This window comes from Buceros rhinoceros, unplaced genomic scaffold (genome assembly GCF_000710305.1).
Source record: "Buceros rhinoceros silvestris isolate BGI_N320 unplaced genomic scaffold, ASM71030v1 scaffold6632, whole genome shotgun sequence".
In the NCBI taxonomy this organism is placed as follows: Eukaryota; Metazoa; Chordata; class Aves; order Bucerotiformes; family Bucerotidae; genus Buceros; species Buceros rhinoceros.
In genome coordinates this window covers 2,649-22,296 of record NW_010399391.1, presented here as the reverse complement: position 1 = coordinate 22,296, position 19,648 = coordinate 2,649, and the positions used below count along the sequence as shown (strand labels likewise).

General features: G+C 41.4%; 1 protein-coding gene across 1 annotated transcript; it reads left to right on the top strand.

Moving 5' to 3' along the window:
* Positions 1–9,838: 9,838 nt before the first annotated feature.
* On the top strand, positions 9,839–18,664 carry LOC104489290 (fibulin-5-like; the record flags this gene model as incomplete). Its single annotated transcript, XM_010131436.1, has 5 exons — positions 9,839–9,961; positions 13,925–14,041; positions 14,963–15,082; positions 17,876–17,998; positions 18,538–18,664. Coding segments are annotated over 5 exons (610 nt in total), but the record flags the coding sequence as incomplete, so codon positions are not given.
* Positions 18,665–19,648: the final 984 nt, after the last annotated feature.

The window sequence follows — 19,648 nt, the reverse complement described above, 5'->3', positions numbered from 1 at the left end:
AAAATATGTTGCCTGCTGATGAAGATGAGACCATGTAGAGCAGCAGCTGCTTGGTACCAGCAGGCTCAGTGTCATCAGTGGGATGATAACGTACCTCTCCTCTACTCCAGCAGGGTACCTGAGTCACTCTTGTTCTGCTGTACCACAGCTGCTTGGAACAGCGCAGGGAAATAACTGAGATTCCCAAATCACATGCACTGCCCATGGAGTTCTGCTTCAGTCCATGGAGTTTCCATGCTTAAGCAAAGCTCTTAATTGAAAGTTTGTCTCATCTTGGATCCCAAATTAACATGTAGACTGTAGCATTTGTGCAAAAGCTCTCATGGGACACTGGGAATAGTCCACGCAACCAGGTGCGATTTTGCACCAACAAGGACCTGGGAATTGGTGGGAGTGAGGAGCTGAGGTCACGAAGGTGATGTTAAGTGTATGAACCATGCACAGGTCTGTTCTGAGCAGAACGGGAAGAGGCTGCTGCCCTTTTTGTCCCCTTCCTATACTATACACTTATCTGCATGGCTGTCCGATAAATCTCAGTCACAAAAGCAGGATAGAACTGTGCTCAGAGAGCAAAGTTCTTTCACAGTTTAGCTGTTGTTTATCATCTCTGAGTAACGTTAAAAGTGTGCTAGCTAAGGAAAGGCTCAGATAGCTGGCAGGAGATCTAGAACCTGTGACACATGTTGAGCAATTTTCATACCAGGCAAAAGGAGCAGCATTACAGACTCATGCCTTGCACTCTGCCTCACACAGACTGACCATCTATGTGAAAAAACACTTCAATCCTTGTTCAGCAATCAACCAATAACAATGCAAATGGGATGCAGATAGAAAATTAATTCGGCAATCAATGGATAGTCCTCAGACACTGAAATATGCAATTCAACAGGTGTTTAGGGAGTTGATCTTGGATTGTGTCCAAGCTCAGCAGGGTCAATCATTCTTGGAAAAAAACACTGTCTCCACACAGCAGCAGTCTGAATTTGGCTTCAGCCTACACTTTAGGAATGTGGCGTTGTTATTTCTCCCCTTTTCTTATCACATGTAATTATCTTGAGAAAAAAAAAAGTTTTGAGAAAACATGTGATTTCACGGAGTAAAAATCTACTACTGAGGAAATTATTTTTTAAGTGTCCAAATAAGGAGTGGGGGAGATGTTTAGGGGAAGTGCTCTGTTCCAAGTAATCTTGGAACTCATACCCATGTTACTGATCTTGGATGTTTAGTTCTGGCCTGCAATTACTCCTATAAAAAAAAAATAGACATCCAATATTTGTATTCCTTTAAAATGGAGCCCCAAGGGTTATAAAAGGCTGAATGAGCTTCAGCGTTTGAACAGACATTCTGGAACGAGCTCACACCCTTGAGCTTCTCTGCAAGAACTTTGTATCTTGAGAGTGGTGTGAGCTCCTGGGGTTGTGATGGTACAAGAGTGGGACTGAAACACAGAGAGAATAAAATAAAGAAGTAGAGCCCCAAAATCACACCTGCTAGTAGAAGGGGGAAGAAGACTTTCCATAGCAAACTTTCTTCAGTCTGCAAGACCTGTGCTCTCACAACTGTCAAATCAAGTTTCAGCCTTACTGAAGGTGTTGAACCCCGTAGTGCTAATGGCTCTCAAATAATCATGATGGCAAAAGCATACCCACTTCTGTCAATGCTTGATCAAAAGAAGGAAACACAGCCATGGCTGCCACTGTGACCCACAGAAATCTGTGGCATGATTATCCGAATTCATTACTTAAGAAAGGAAGTCATGCATGCTAAATATGTTCCAAATAGAACAAAATGTAACCGTCCATCTGCGAAACAGAGCACATTGCCAAAAGCATATCGTCTTGGAAATCTGCTGTCCACATTGGCTTTCCTCTTGAATACAGAGTCCAAGCAAAGTTTCTCTTCTAATCACCAAAGTCTCCAAGAATGTGGTTCTAGCTGAGAGATGGTAAGTCCACGTCCTTCCATGATAGCTATATGCTGGGTGCATTATCACCTTGCCAGCTATCAGGGAAAGGAGCTGTCATGGGGGGTGTGGAACAGTCACGGCACCCTCACCACAGACCACACCTGTGGAGGGATAAGCGTAGTCACATCTCTTACTATTTCCAACACCAGTGGATGGACTTAACAAGACAGTAGTTGTCCTTGTTCCTGTAGTGGCAGGCGCAAATCTTCTCCTTGGGATGGACCTTCTTTGGAAATCTTTTTACATGCATTTACTCTGTCATGGGTATGTAACCACATGCTCAGAAATACCAAAACGAAACTCATCAATACATTTACTTAATGGGGTTTTTTCTTTTAAAAATAGCTTTTTGTCAAGAAAGTCTTTTCCTGAAGAACTCTGATACTGTCTCTGAGTTAAGGACTTTGTTTCCTTCTGTATTCTTTAATGCACAAAGTCCTATTTATGCACAAAATGCCATTTTTCTGAGCAGAAGAAAGGCAGTGTCTTTGCTTAAATTTTTTGAACCCCACCTTCCAGTGGACAAGTGCTTCCAGTTCCTAAGCACCTCTGCTCCTTCTCCTCTTGTCTGGTGGTTTTCTCCCCTGGCTTTCCATCTTTTAAAGTTGCTTAGCTTGCCGAACAGTCTCCTACTTCCTGCATGCCCACTTCCCCTAACCTGCAGTTTAGTCCTCCCCGGGCTCTTTGATTCAACAGATTGTCTGTGGTAGTAACTTGGATTCTTCCCTTGCTTCATGAAGAGGCAATCATTCTATGTGTCCTGAAAGGAAGGTGGTGTCATGCCTAGAATCTTGAGGCTGATGATTCAACATCTTCTAGCATAACAATGTTATCAACATTTTCTAAGTTTTCCACGTTTTCTGCAGTTACTACCAACATCAGAAGTGCAATATCTCTCACTAAAAATTATTGATAAAAGGACAAACAAAAAATGAAAAATTGCAAAGGAGAAATAACTTGAAAGAACTTTACAAATTCCTAAGCTCATTTTCAGTAGTTTCACTGGCCAAGGTCAATCTCCTAATGGCCTTAGAAACGAAAAAAGATGTAAGATAAGCAGAGAATCTCAGGTGAGATGATTATGGATATAGATAAAAATAACTAAATGCTGAATGATGTTAAATCATTCAGTGAAGACTTTAAGACACCACTTTGACCACATAATCTTTAGTTTTTTGTGACACAGACCATAGAGCCTTACCCAACAACTGGTGTTTCAAGCACACAGTTTTTTGCTACAGCGTATTTCAAAGAAGAAATACTGTTCAGGTGTAAGGCCTCAAAGTAAAGGAGCATCTATCATGTGATTTATTACGTTTTTCAGACGGTTAATCAGTAGTATTACTAAATTTTGCACTTTATTTTTATTTTGAATTTGTCTTCTAAACTGAAATCCATATAATTTTTTGTGGACTTTAGTTACCATCTTCAGCTAAAATCTTTGCTTCCATGCAGATGTTTATAGATCACTGGCAAATATACCTTGAACATTTTCTTAAATAGATTATTAAATGGAGACAGATTTTCATGACTTGGAATAACTAACTCTTTGAAGATTTTCTGATCTCTTTGCAATATTGTTTTTTGAAGTGTTGACACCAGAACTGTATTTCAGTAATTATTTTACTAAGGCAATATACAGTGGTAAGAGCAATTTCCTGTGTCTACTCAATGTTCTCGTGATTATGCTTGTCCTTTCAGCAACACTGTGTCAGGAAAAGTACATGTTCAGATGATGACACCAGAGTTTGATGACCCCAGATTTATTTTCACGACCAACATTTTTTACTCTTGATATATGACCTTGCATTTATCTTCTTTGAAATGCACTTTCAAATGTGCCCACCATATCTAGCAAATTACTTTAAGAGTTCTGCTCACTTTTTAGTTCTTAATTCCACCAGCTTGTGATCTTCTGCATTTTATCCCAAATGTGAAAAGCAGTGGACCAAAACCAGATCCTCAGAATCCTGTGAACAGTCACTGTATGATTCCACATTTGTGATTATCTCTTAAGATTATCTCCTGGTTTCCTAGTGTTACCCCCTTTCATTTGAGCAGTATTGAATATGTCAGGTCTTAATGCATTGGATTAGACTATTGTTTTTCTTTTTATACTGTGATTTCTTGCAATATTATTGAGAAAAATGAGTGGCCTCAGTCCCGCATTCTTTGTGGACATGAGTCAGTATAAAAGATCACTAGGTCTTCTGATAAGAATTAGCCTCCCCGATGACATGCACTGTTATGCTTCAGTTTGACACCTATGTTTTCTTTCTGACTGTGTTAATATGCTGCCCTGTTGTTTTTTGGGATTTGGGTGTTGTTTTGGGGTTTTTTATGCATGGCTTTGAATTATTGCTTTTTTAATAGTTTTTGGGCAATGAATTAAAAATTTCATTCACTGTTCTGTGATGTGGCTAAATTCTAAAGAATCCATGAAGATTAATGCTAGCTTTTACAGATAATAAAACACAAAGCCAGTAATTTACACGCTAAACACAATTAGTTCATGTATTTATTCTGACATAGTAAATGATATCTATCCAGTCACCAGGCATCCTGCCACCCATTAAAAATACAATCTGTACCAATAAAAACAAATCATCAGCACATCACATCCCACAAAAGGCAGCCAGTCAGCCAGAAATATAAAAACCCACTTTCTCCACCCTTACAATCCCCAAATGAAACTCCATTGCCCCAGCCACCTCATCTCTGTCAAAATGTCAAGTAAACAGAACATCACACCCCAGGGTTGCTAGATCAAAACACCACAGCCATAAATTTTTAAGGCAGACACACTGAGCTAAGAGAGAGGGGTGTAGTTAATTTTGGGGTATTTGGGTTCAGGCTCTTGCAGCAAAGGCTTCCTGACAAATGTATATGAACATGTCACCTACTTATGCTCTCATTCAGTCAGTAAACCACAGGTCTTTAAAACTCATGGCTTTGAGCCATGAGGCTCTGTGTTCGTTCCAGGTGGTATTTCTTAGACGGCAGAGTGGTGGTCTGCATGGGCCACGTGGCTGCTCTCAGTATTCAGTTGGGAAGTAACAAAGTGAATCACTCCCACTTCAGGTCAAATTTTAATTTCACTTTGGACTTCTGCCCAAACTTCTGCCCGAACTTCTGCCCTTGGAACTAGCTGTGGGAGCAGTAATGTGAACACAACTGGAAGGATGGATGAGAGACTGCTAATTTGATAGCACAGAGCAGCATAGTCAAGAGACAAGACATCCAGGGCCAGCGTTGGCCAAGCATTTCTTGGCAAGAGAAGTTTTCAACAGGGATCCATCCTGCCCTGCCCTGCCCTGCCCTGCTTCTCTATTGTGGTTTTAAGTGCTGAATAGCTGCCCTCTCAAAATCAGAAACCTCTAAGGAGTCACACAGAGTCCCAAGTCTCTTGGGAAAATTTTTATTTACTCAAAATGATTAGGTATGACAAGCTTTAACATCCACTTGTTTTTATACGTAATTTCACAGCAACAGTCCCTGTCCTGTTTGTAAGGGTAAGAAGTGTGGTAGCTAGATAACTCACTCAATTTGCTACTGACTGTGTCAATAATTCTTTCTCTGTTTCAGTAATTACTGGAAACTTCGAGGTTCAATGACCATTAGGGTAGAATAGGGATGTTGTGAGTAGCACAGAGTTTAGCTGAAAGAGTCTTTGATGCCTCTGAGGTCTCCTAGTAGAACATAATGTTTTCAGAATGATGGTCAATCTTTTATTTTATATCTATCTCATTAGCCAATGAGAGGCTACACGAAATTTCTGAAAAAGTTGTGTCTTCAAAGTGTTCACATAAAAGCGACAGGTTGTATTGGGCTACCTGAAGAACTACGAAGTCTGTGACCTGTTCTTGCTTCTGTCTTGTTGAGTGGTTGCAGGCTAGTCCTCTAATTAGTCTTTAATTTCCTGGTTAAAAACCAGGGGCACTGATATTTATCACCAAGTGGGACATTGCAGTTTCATAGCACAGTTTGATTGGTATTAGGATTGGAAAGCTTCACCTGGCTCTTCCTATACAGAGAGAGGCCCTGCCCCGAATAGTTTAAGATGCTGAACAGTGAGGGAGGCTGGGCTATGGCAGAGATTTTTTTTATCCTCATTTTTCAAATAGGAAGCAGGGCAGTGGAAGATGAAGAGCAAGGATAAGTTCACACAGAGTAAATCATCAGCACATGAGTTACAGTGTGGTCACTGCTCCTGTGCTGGTTCCTTGTCCTACATAGTAACTACCAGCCACTTTGGACTGTTTTCACTTAGGACGGATCTAATTTATATTTGCTTCCTAGTTCACCTCTTGGCAATTCCTCCTCCTGTAGCCACATACTGAGTAATCTAGCCAAAATCACAAGAGGTATTCAATAACACTAGCTATTAGTAAAACCTAGACTTGTTCTTGGGGTGCAGGTAATGTTTTCCAAGGATTTGGCAATGAAAGGTACTAAAAGCAGGTTCAGTACAATGAAAATCATTGTTGGATATCAAGTGATGGGTGACACCATCTGATGTTTTCATGGTACTGATGCAGAAATCATCAAATATCACAATCTAGTAACACCTAGAATGGGAAACAGAGGGGTTTCTAGGGTTTCTTGCCAGCTTACTTCACTTTAGTAACGCTTCTGCTCTCCAGTTGGTTAGACTTCAGTTTGGGGCTCAGACAACTCTTTGTGATATTTCTTTCCACGGTGAAGATGGCAACACAAGTTATGCCGGGCCGGAGGCACTTTTCCAGGCTCCAGAAAACTGCATGTCAGAAACATCTTTAGCCACATGTGCTGTCCTTGTATTGAGTTGTCCTTACAATTTTTTATTCTCTTGAATCTACAGAATGTTGACAGTTTAGTATCATGTAGAGTTAGCATCACAGATTTACTCTAATATTGTGTATGACCCATCAAAAGAGCAAAGATGGTGTGAATGAGCTTTGTAGTGATATTCCCAGGGCATGAACACACCTGAGATTTATGTGTGAACAGGAGATAAACCGTGCAATCAGAAAAAGAAATAATTTACAATTATTGACTAGCTGTCAGGTTGTTTCCACTTGCAATTTTCCACTCCACCAAAAAAACACCTGGGAGTGTTTTGATACAGTTTCTATGCTGGCACTTAAGTCTAGTGAAACCATTACAGGCACCCTTTCAAAGTTTTATGGCCGCTTTTCTCCCTAATGGAAATAATTTGTTGGGGTTTTTTTTCCCTTTCCCTGTCAAATGTCTAGTTTTGACTTCACCAGTTACACCAGTTCTCACTGTATGCTGCACTGTGTGAATGGGCTGGGCAAGGCACCCTCTGTCTCCCAGCTCTCTGAGTATCCTCAGATACTCGTCGAAGGGATACCTAATGGTCAGCCAGTTGTTGCACTGACATTTACTTTCAGTGTGCAATTATCAGCTTTCACTTATTGAGCCCATGGAATGTAAACAACCCCTGGCAGAGAGGCTGGGATTATACTACCTGTTTGAATTGAGAAGGCTGCTTGCCAAAAGTTATTGATTTGATTGTATTGGCTGGGTCCGGCAGTGTTTAATGGTGTAACATGTAAGGGGCAATCTTAGAGGAAGATAGAGACATGTAATACAGAACTGGGCCAAGAAAAAAGATCTGATGCGACCAGTAGAGCTGTTTATACCTGTTGGATGCATAAAACTTTATTACTGAGGTCAGTGAGGTATAATTCAGTGTAAAATGCAGGGAGTCAAGGTGTTCTGCAGAGATGACTTCAGGCTGATCAGGTTTTCTAGGGACAGGAGAAACTCCACAGGTAGTCACTGCTGTAAAAAATTTTGTATTCAAATGGAAATATGTCTCCAATGCCACCACAGAATGTGAAGACTGGGCATAAGCAAAGAAATCTGCTTGGTAGATAGCAAATAAAAGAGGATCGATGTCTTACTCTTCTGTAGTGATTGTACTGATTCTCAGGCAACTGCTACAACGATCACTCGGGAGCAAAACTGATCCCACAGCCACATGTTGCTTTTGGTGAAGGGTGCATGTGGTATCCCTGCAAGAAAGACACACCACAGAAGAGTGGAGGACCTACAGTCATCAAACAGCATTGCTACCTTATGTGGGTGGTAAGACCCTGACCCTCGTTTTGTCTCCACTGGCACCTATTAATATTAGTGGAAGCAAGGAGTGTGGAAAGTAAAAATCTCCTTTTTAAGTTCTGGGCAAGGCTAGAAACAGCAGAATTGGCCAGATCCCAAGGTTCCACCCCTAAAACAATAAACAATCATGACAAATAGAAAGCTTTTTCATTTAGAAAACATTATTGTCATTCTTACTAAATTAGGGTTAGATAAAATCTGTGTTCAAATATGGTACACCGTACGAAGGAAAGATCCAGAATTTTTTAGCCCAATTGCAGAAGCAATAGTTGAACTCAGCAACGTATCTATGTACCTATGTCATCTGGAATTGTTATCTTATCCCTTTCCCACTTCCCCCACCATTTTGCCAACCTTCATCTGGCCAATAAATACATAGGAAATTATGTCTGACAGAGTGAATTACCTGTAATTGTGCTACTCTTATTATCTTACCAACTTTGCCTCACCATAAATTGTTCTGGTACAGATTTGGCAAGATAAAAACTCCAGATCTCTCCATATATATAATATGTATGTATTTATTCAGGCATCCGAACATGTTAGATATGCTGCTGCGGCAGATTGGTTCATTATTTCCTGACTGGTGAGATCTTACAGCTGCCTGGCTGTGATAGGTGCCCCAGGGGCAGGTACTGAGATGTAATTCCTGCCTTCTGCTGCCTGCTCCAGCCTGGTGCATTGGTGAGATTTTTTCAGTCATGACCCAACAAATTCTGGGTTAGTAAGAAGCAGAGGGACAGATCAAGGGAGTAGCATTGCTTGGATGACACAGTACTTCAGGAAAGGCCAGTGCACAGTATGTTGGAATAAAAAATAGTTTTGGTATCAATAAATAAAACATAGAAATCTGAGTTGGCTGAAAAAAAATGACACAATTTATCTTTTGATATTTCCATTTCTGACATCTAGAGGCAAACCCAATGCCAGAAACATCAGGGAAGAGACTGAGCAAGGAGGGATTCAGATTGAACTTCTGACTCCGAAAGGCATTTTTAATCAGTTAGGTTCCAGGGTCCTGGCTTATTTAAATGTAGGAATGCTATTCACCTCTTTTGGGAAAAAAAAAAAAAAGAGTAGTCCACAACAAAAACACCCTAAGGGATTGTAATAAAAACCTAAATACATTAAAAACAATAAGGATGGTTAAAAAAAATTAAAAGAAAATCGTTTTATTGTTAGGAAATTGATTCCAGGCAAGTATACAGGTTTTTTTTGTCAGGTAAAGGTTGATTTTGGTTGAACCTTCTATCAGAAAAAAGTACAGTGAGACAATCTGCTTTGGTGGGGGTAGGAAGTGTTTTTTAATATATGTCTGAGTTGTGTTTGCACGTCCCTTGAGCTCTCATACATCTCTTACTCCACAGTGGGGATATGTAGCAGTATTTCAGCAGACTTTCCCTAGGGCTGAGTAGTATCCTGTAGCATCGAAATCCCAGTTCAGCCACAAAGAAAATGTGGATGTAATAAAAAGCTCAGGGTAATGCAATCCCTTTCTTGAGGAGCTCTAAGAAACCCTGAATCATCTGCAAAACGGAGAGGTTGATGAGCCCCTCAGTTCTCACTGCTCTCAGACGTTTTTTATTATGAATTTTCCTTCAAGTTATGGTCATTCTCTCTACTCCACCACACTTCGGTTCCTTGCACAGAGCTGGTGTACGCATTGTGAATGCAAGTCCCTGTACAATGTGAACAATCTTTTGTGGATGTCACATAATATTTTCTTGCTGTATTTCTGTGTTGCAGATGTGGACGAATGCGCTTCAGATTCTCACCAGTGTAACCCCACCCAGATCTGCATAAATACTGAGGGGGGCTACACCTGTTCCTGCACTGAAGGCTACTGGCTCTTAGAAGGCCAGTGTTTAGGTAAAAACCTCATGCAATATGTTTTTTGAGCATCTGTGTATGTGTACCTTTGAATAGCTGAAATAATGTCACTGAGCATATTTGTCAAGTAACCGTTAAACCTTCAGCTATGTGGAAACTGTCTTACGTTTTTGTAAACGCCAATGGTGTGCTTGGCAGAGAGACTCTCTTGTGGAACAAAAATGTAGATGTAAATGCCATATGACTAGCATCCGTGGAACACGTGGGATTTTCATATTCCCAGTCTGAAGGACTCCCTTTCATTTAAGATCAATAACAAGCACGTATATAAAAAGATTTATTCCCAAACAGCTGTGTCCTTTCCACACTGACAGTCTGGACCTGAAGGGATCAGTATTTGATACCAAGAAACAGGCCAGTATATCTCTAGAATCACACAGAATCACAGAATCATCTGGTTGGAAGAGACCTTTAAGATCATCGAGTCCAGCTGTTCACCCTGCACTGCCAGGGTCCCTAAACCATGTCCCTCAGCACCACATCTACACGGCTTTGAAACACTTCCAGGCACGGGGACTCCACCACCTCCCTGGACAGCCTGTTCCAATGTTCACAACCCTCTCTGTAAAGAAGTTTTTCTGATATCTATCCTAGATCTCCCCTGGCACAACTTATGGCCATTTCTTATCCTGTCACTTGTCACATGGGAGAAGAGACCAACCCCCACCTCTCTACAACCTCCCTTCAGGCAGCTGTAGAGAGTGATAAGGTCTGCCCTCAGCCTTCTCTTCTCCAGGCAAAACAACCCCAGGTCACTCAGCCACTCCTCATAAGACTCACTCTCCAGACCTTTCACCAGGGTTGTTGCCCATCTTTGCACACGCTCCGGCACCTCAATGTCCTTCTTGAAGTGAGGGGCCCAAACTGGACACAGTACTCAAGGTGTGGCCTCATGAGTGCTGAGTATGGGAGGACAATCACTTTCCTCCTCCTGCTGGCCACACCATTGCTGATACAAGCCAGGATGCCATTGGCCTTCTTGGCCACCTGGGCACACTGCTGGCTCATCTTCAGCCGGATGTTGACCAGCACCCCCAGGTCCTTTTCTGCTGGGCAGCTCTCCAGCCACTCCTCCCCAAGCCTGTAGCATTGCAGAGGGTTGTTGTGACCCCAGTGCAGGACCCAGCACTTGGCCTTCACTTGTTGAACTTCATGCAGTCGACCTCAGCCCATTGTTCCTGTCCAGATCCCTCTGCAGAGCCTCCCGACATTCAAGCAGATTGACATACCCACCCAACTTGGTGTCATCTGCAAAGTGACTGAAGGTGCTTGGGTGTGAAAAAAAAATAGTTCTGAACTGGGTGCCATGTTGGTAGCTTCCAAGCAGTTCTATTTCAGTTGCAGCAATGTCTGTTCATCCTTTTAGCTAAGCCCTGTCGAAAAAAACATCCCTTGACAAACAGCATGGAAAGCCTTCCTGCTCCCCTCTCCTCTAGCTCATTCCCTTCACTTGACATGCCCATGGGATGATGAAGTAGATGTTAATTTTAAGTACAGATAGGATCTAGGAGATAAAAGGTAAAACAAAGATAAAAATCATCATCTTTTTTTTTTTTTTTTTAAAGTTTGCTCATTATTATTTTTGTCCCCTTGGTGCAGGCTGTTTGCCTGCCAGCTCTGCAGAGAGGGACTGTCCTGTCCCAGTACCTCCTCTGGAAGGAGAATAGGCTTCCCCTGCCCATTCACCCCGGGGAGTCTCTCCAGTTATTTTCCAACATTCTCCTCCCAAGTACCAATTCCAGTGAAGGACTGACCCACAGCTGCTTTCCTAACTAACTCCTGCAAACAGCTGCTGTGTAACTCACCTGGCAGGGACAGCGCTGAGCCTCATCCAAGCTGGGGTATGTGCAGACATAGCCGCTTTTTTGAGTCGCTGTCTTTCAGTTCCCTTGGGATACAAAGCCTCCAAGCTCCTTGCTTCTCAATCTCTGATAATTTCTCTGCTCTTGGAAAAAAAAAGCTTGTGCCAGAGATTGTACAGGCATATGTGATGGGGTGGAGATGAGGGAGGACATTGATCTAAAATACTTCACTGCTTAATGGCTATACCAGAGAACTGAAATGGCTGCATTGCTGTTCATGCTATTGAAAACAGGCAATTGCATCCCAGTGTTGCCCGCTTTAACTAATCGAGTAGATTATTACAAGGAAATGCAAAGAGTGAAAAGCAAATTGTGTTTAGGGTTGCTATGTTTTTCACTTAGTGTGAAAATAGTCTCAGTTTTTCATACTTTCCACTGGCCTTGGAGAAGTGATTTTTGCTGGCATAAAGCAGTAAAAGATGATTGACTGTAATCAGAGGGCTGGGTTGGGTTTTAGAGATGGACTTTTTTAGTGCGCTATTAGTAAACCACGGTTACAAAAAGCTACACTTCTATTGGTTGTAATTATCCCAGTACGGTTTATACAGGAGAAGCCAGTACAGCAGCATCCACACAAATCACCCGATAGAAGAAGCCCTGTGAAAGTCCTTATCCTCAAAATGTAACACTCTTGAGGTAACAGTCCTGCAAAAGCCAAAGCATGTGTTTAAAGTAATGCAGTGTGTCAGTGAAAAGAGGTATTAATTTACTTAAAACCCGTGTCCCTGTTTGCAGGATTTGGGCCAAGCCTACTGCTGGTGTATGTGCCGTAGCTGACACTGGCCTTTGGGTTATCTTGCTAACGAGAATGCAGTGGGAAATAGAAGCTAGTAAGGATGAAACTGAGTGTCAGTGTCCTTGTTATTTTACACAGAGAGTATTTCCAAGACTTCAAACATTTTCAGAATGGTTTCCCGAGATTTGCTATGGCAAAACTGCCCAGATGAGGCCAACAGCATAAACCTGAATTGCAGGATATAGCTACTTGTGTAATAGATTCACAACATTGTTGTTTTAATGGTATTACCACATCAAGCCATTCAAGTCATTCAAGGATTCAGTTTCCCAACACATTCTTAATGTTCAAGACTAAAACAGGAAGCAGACGGTTTAACTAAAATGCCGGGATTCATGCCAATATGTATGTATACTTGTGAACCATAGAGAGAATACTGTAATTTTTATTTTCACGTGTTGGAACCTACAGTGGGGGCTATTTCACCAAAATCTGTGCCTTCCTGCTTTGTTCCTTCTGGCCCGCTGACTGGGGACAATACACTTGGTTTTCCACTGCACAAACTAAACTTCAAAGCTTTGAGAGATTTAAAAAAATCTCCATAAATCAAAAGCCAGTTGATGCCAAAGGAAATGTAAAGCCTTGGAAAGGACAACTACTTCAGGTGGTTTATTGCAGTTCTTAGTCCAGCGGCAAAATTCTTTTAGCCATCATACATCTCTTACAGCATTTTCTTGTGCTTATAACAGTCAGCTGCATGTATTGCTAATGCTGCAATTCAGCCCAAACTGCTGTTTTGGCATTAAATTTACTGTTTACATTTTGTACTCTATAACTTGTCAGTTAAAAATTCATATAAAATGTAAATGTGTCTATATGAAAAAAATCTTTAAAGAATATCTTCTCTGAAACAAGATGTATTTAGTAAACGAATGCTTACTGCTTTTCTAATACGTAGCTGTGGTACGCGTGTGGTTTCCCCTTGGCTGTGCTTGTGCTGACGGGCTGTGCCAGCTATCTGGTGTGCTTTGAGGTAAAGGGGACTGACCCCGGACTTCCTGCTGGTGTCGCATTAAGCTGAAGATTCCAGCAATGACAATCAGCTCATAGGACATAGTGATAGATGTCACGTGAGGCTAAAAACACATTACTACACTCTTCTGGGTAGAGAAATATTTTAGCTATAGCTCTGGGTCTGGACACTTGAAAGTTTGGCTGTTACATCCATAACCAGTATGCCAGGTTACTTCTGTGTTACTGGTACTGTTGAATCAGTGTGTTTGCTCCTCTGTACCTGCATGGGAAGATGCAGACCTCTCTACTTTTCATCTTTCCCATCTATAGATATAGATGAATGTCGCTACGGCTACTGCCAGCAGCTGTGTGCCAATGTGCCCGGTTCCTACTCCTGTACGTGCAACCCAGGCTTTACCCTTAATGATGATGGAAGATCGTGCCAAGGTACTGTGTATGGTAAAGCGTGACTGAAATCTTTAGTCCCAACCCAGCAACACCCTGAAAGCTTGCTTAGTTTTTAGGATACGAGTAACCTTCCTAACACTGCTTTTGAAAATGTTCATGTTTGACAGCCTAGGATATTTCTGTGATTTCACAGGACCTCAGAGGTATACAGGTGGAACACGACCAGTATATCAGGAGAAATACGCACAGAAGCCCAAATCCCCTAAAATATAGGGTGGATTATGCTCAAGTCATTAAAATTACCGAGAGTTTTAAAGTCTGAGGCTGTGTGACACATCTGAGATAGAAAAACTCAGTAAATCTGATCTGAGTCTCCCAAGTTCCAGACTCGAGTCTTGAGCATCAGACCACCTTTTGCTGTGACATGCTACCTCAAATTCAACACAACATCTTTATAAAGTGTCTCCCTAGCTAAGCAGAGAGCAACTTCTCACATGCTGCAGAAAATGGTCTGTGCTAACGATCTCCAGAAGCTGCTAATGTCCTAAAATGAAGAAAGAAAAAAAAAAAGAAAGGACTGTTCCTCACTGCACTATCTTCCTCAGGAATATCCTGCTGCATTTTGTCTCAGGCCTGTTACTACAAAATCAATTCAATTGTTTTAAAACTGCAGGTTAAAGACAGAAGCATTTGTAATAAATATTTCATCCCCATCTTCCATGTTATTTTGTTGATTGAAGACATTCCCAAAATGCTTAGTTTCCATGTATGTTGTGTTTCCAACAGGCTATTTCCAGGCATCCACCTGAATCCAAATAAAGAATACTGACTTGGTTACATTTTTTTCAGAACAAATCATTCTGACTGTACAGCTAATCCCTTTGAAATGCTTTACCGTAATGAATTGAAAATAGAGTTTGGGGAGAAGTCACTGATGCATTGGGCATTGCTTTCCCACAGATGTGAACGAATGTACAAGTGAAAACCCTTGCACCCAGACCTGCGTCAATACGTACGGCTCTTTTCTCTGCCGCTGTGAACCTGGCTACGAACTGGAAGCCGATGGAGTTAACTGCAGTGGTAACTCTCTTTAGTTATTTATTGTTTTGGCTTCTTTAATTCTATTTAGTTTTCTTTTTCCAGTGTATTGTTTTGTACATGCTTTTTAAGAAGTTTTTTGCCTTGGTCCATGGTTAGCAGCAGGATAGCCGCAACTCATATGATCTTTCCAGTCAAAGCACTCAGCAAATACCCACAAAAGCACAGTGGAGGACAGTTTTAAAATGGTTTTAAAGAAATAAGCTAAATAGTAAAGAGTTCCAAGATAATAGCAAAACATAAGAAAACGCTTTGCAATGCTGAACAGGAAGCTTTATTAGAGCAAATAAAGTAGGGATAGTCCTAGAACATTCTTCCATGATTAAAGAAATACTTTGTATAAGCACTTTTCCGTTTGTCTGTTGAATGCATGTATGCCTCTTGCTCTTACTGCTGTGCACTTCTGCCTGAAACCTTCCCCACTTTCCCCTGTATGGCTCTGGCTACACTTCAGGAACAATATATAGTTTCTTATTGCTAATCTGTTCAGCACATAGGAGAAGCTGGGCTTATGACACTGTACTTTTTCCTTTCCTGTTTTTTGTTTTTATTTTATTGCTTATTTTAATTGAAGGCAAAACTTATTTCTGTTCCCACAGCCTGATAAAATTAGAGAATCCAGCCAGTATTTTTTGGAAGGGAAAATGCACTGGAAAATACTTATTTTTTAATTTACAGTAAACAGATGTAACATGTTGCTTTTGAGAGAGGACATGATAGGCAATACGTGTATAGATTAGTATTTTCAAAGCCTTTTTTCCCTGCAAACCTCGTTGTTGTAAGGGAAAGATCAAAGACTTGTATCTCTAAAGGTTCTTACACATTTAAAATGTAACGCTGCAACATCTAACTTAAGTTTTCTGCTTTCAAATGGGATTTCTGCTTCTACGACTCCTGCACCTTTTTATGTGCTCCTGAGCTAGTTGGGGGCCTGAAGCAGTTAGTTAGGTTCAATGCAACACCACATAAACACTGCCAGTACAAAGTGGTGACAGAAGAGGTGGTGCCTGAGCCTCATCCATGCCTGAAAGTTAAGCCAGCAAAAGGAACTTTCCACCACACAGATTTAGAGCAGAAAATCTTTTCTTGACACTTCCGTGCAAGAAAATGTTTGTCAAATCAGGTCAAATTTCTCCGGATGATCTTCTGTCACTTCCTAGACATTGCTGAGGCTTGTGAAGGGAATCATGGTTAGGAAGACACTCCTATGAGACACCTGGAATCCAGATGTATGTCAACAGCTCCTGGATTAGTCCATGGCATAGCAGTTTACCTTGATGATGGGAGGCATCCCTGTCCCAGTCGAAGGAGAGAGGCAGAGATTTCAACCTGGCTTTCCAAACATCAGCATTATTTTCTAATCACACAGGACTTGCATGTGCATTACATGTGCTCTGAAATGCCTGCCCTCTTGTTCTCTGCACATAGTCAGCAGAATGCCAGAAGTGTTTAGGAACAGCAAAGGTGTGTCTGTCTTGTGTGGCTCAGCAGCAGAAACGTAGCCTCCTTGGGGCTTTAAGTCTCTGCAGCGCTTGACAGCAGCTGAGCACAGGTGATATGAATCCAATGGGCTGGAGGTCTGGGTGCACCCGCGAGGCGGGGGGTGATACCTCTGTCCCTTTACAGAGTCAGCCTTCAGTCCATGTTTGGTCAGGAAAGTGTTTTTTCATGGAACTCCTGAGGCAAGGCACGCAGTAACAGGACTACGTAGCTGTAGAGTTCCTTTCATCTCTCTTTTGATAATATGGTTGCAGCCATAAAGCCACTCTAACATATTTGGACTTCAAATACTTCCCAATCCATCTGCACAAAACACCAAAAGTGGATAAAAGGACTGAGCCCAATTTGAAAGAAAGGGAAATTCAGTCTGAAGAGTAAAAGTGATTTGCCTGGGAGAGTCAACGTCAGACCTGGAAGTAAGGACTTGGGAGTTCCTGGCTGGGGCTCTGGCCTTTGTTTCTTTCTTCCCCTAAAGAGGGAAATAAGGAAATGATTAACTGTAGCCTCCCTCAGTCCAGCGCCTTTGCATGAGTTTTACCCTCAGTCAGCCATGCCTCTGTGTGCTGCTCTGAAGTTCATCTTTCTCACATCAGCACAGTTTGCAGAATACAGTGACTGGTCAGTTCATGAGTGCAAGGGCAAAAGAGCTCAGTTTCGACTTTCAACCACAGATTCAACAGGCTGCTTAGCTTCCTGGGTATCTGGGATGGCTGGGCCTTCCAGTAGGTCTGACCTAAGTTGGGATGAGCTCTGTAGCCTCGCTGGAATGCCTTGGAAGTAACTGGCTAGAGACTAAGAGACATAAAACAGCCGGAGCTGGCTGCTATAGTTCTGCTGGGACCCATGTGGCCCCAGGAAAGGGAAGTTTGCTCTCCAGAAAAAATGAAAAAAAAAAATAAAAGAAAGAAAAGAAAACCACTGCCAAGTCTCTCCTTTCAAATTACAGTTGCAGCTTTGGTGCTGGAATAGCTCTGTCTCTGACGTAAAACAGAACTGAAAACATGGCCAGCTGGTGACAGGTATTAAAAAAGAAAAATAAATAAATAAATTAAAGCCATACATTGTGTTCAGTAGCAGCTTTGGTTTCCCTAGGATAAAAATATTTAACCAAGAACTTGGATAGCATTTTGCCAGGTTGCTGCTGAGCTCTAGGGAGCTGGAAGGTGCCAACCTCCAGCTGGAGTGATGGGCACATTGTCTGGATAGACACTTGCCTTTGGGACTGCTTTTCTGACTATAAAGCCAAAGACACTAAATTTTGTTTTACCACTGCAGACATGGATGAATGCAGCTTCTCAGAGTTCCTCTGCCAGCATGAATGTGTGAATTCACCCGGTTCTTACTACTGTGTCTGTCCTTCGGGCTATAACCTGCTCGACGATAGCAGAAGCTGCCAAGGTAAGAACATTCTCACACTGATTAAAACCCAGCGGGACCAGAAAGTAGGTCCTCTGTCTGGAAAGAAGTTAAGAATTGAGATTCCTGGTCTCGGCAGTGAAATACTTGTAGGGACCAATTACGTAATTCTGCTAAGAATGTCATCACGTGAATAGTTCCACTGAGGTGAATTGGAGCGTTGGTGTTACGTAAGCCTTTTCTGACTAGGAAGCTGCTACACAGGAAAGCCCTCAGATGCTCTCCGCTCTGCTGCACGTTTCTTTTTGGTTTTCCCATTCTCAAGGGTCAGTGAGCTCAAGCAGCCAATTTCTTTTCTATTTCTGCAGCACTTAGCATATGGGAGCACTCCAATAAACAGAAATGAATGAAGTAAAAACAGATCTTAAAAGAGGGGCCAGTTATCAAAAGGCCACTTCTTACGGTGCAAGAGTGTTACAAATTTTGTTTGGGGCAATTCCTTAAGACGCAAACCAGTTTGTAAGAGTGGTGCCTTGCACATATTTCCCTGCTTTTGCTTTCTCTTGTTTCTTGTGTTTTAGATATCAATGAATGTGAAAACAGAAATTTCACCTGCACTCTGCAGCAAACGTGTTTCAATATCCCAGGAGAATATAAATGTTTAGACCCAGTAAGATGTGAGGATCCTTATATCCAGATTAATGAGAAGTGAGTAACATACCCAGAACCACAACAGCAAATCCTATCTGCGTGACGCGTATCTAGAGTGAACCAGATAAGCTGCATTTTTACAACACAGCCATGAAGTGTGTCTAGAGAGCTCTACATACATGCTGCTGCCGCATTTACCATTGATAATCTTTATAAAAATAGTAAACTGCAATTCCTTACCAGGTCACCAGGTGGGATATGATATGATATGATATGATTATGATATGATATGATATGATATGATATGATATGATATGATATGATATGATATGATATGATATGATATGATATGATATGATATGATACTCAGATGTGTGGGAAGTTAGACTGGAAAAACACTTATCAGTGAGCAGAGAAAACAGCAAGGTTTGTAATGTAATAAGAGATATTTACTTTACATTACTAACTGACTTCATATATGCTAAAACACAGCCTGTTATTGGTATGAGTATTTCCTGAAAATATTAACTAGCTTATGTCTGGGAAGTACTTCAAAACATTAGATGATAGTTATAACAGGATACAATTAGTTTCCTAATGCTTAAAGGTTAAAAGTGCTAAGTCCGCAGACTTTGCATTGATCAGAAATTGGGTATGTCTGCAAGGGGCTGTTAGCACTGTTACAGTCTGAATTTGGAATTATTTGAGCAAGCAAAAAAAATAATCCCACATGTCTAAAAACTGCCTCTATCTTTTACATTTTTGTAGGTATTTGCCTGGAGCTCAAAATATTTCAGCTCCAGCCAGATCTCTGTATACTGCAGCCCAAAATATTTCATCCATTGTGTTTGCACCAAACCCAGTTACTTAGGATTACTTGGTAGCCTAATGTATTTTACAGAAAGAATCAGATTCTTTCTGTTATGATTTATTCATGCCTTTACATGGCTTTCTGAACCAGGGCAGCTGAGGAGTAGACACGTTCTGCTCTTCTGTTTCCAGGTTCAGAGGTGGTGGAGTATTAAACTGGAATTTGAAATA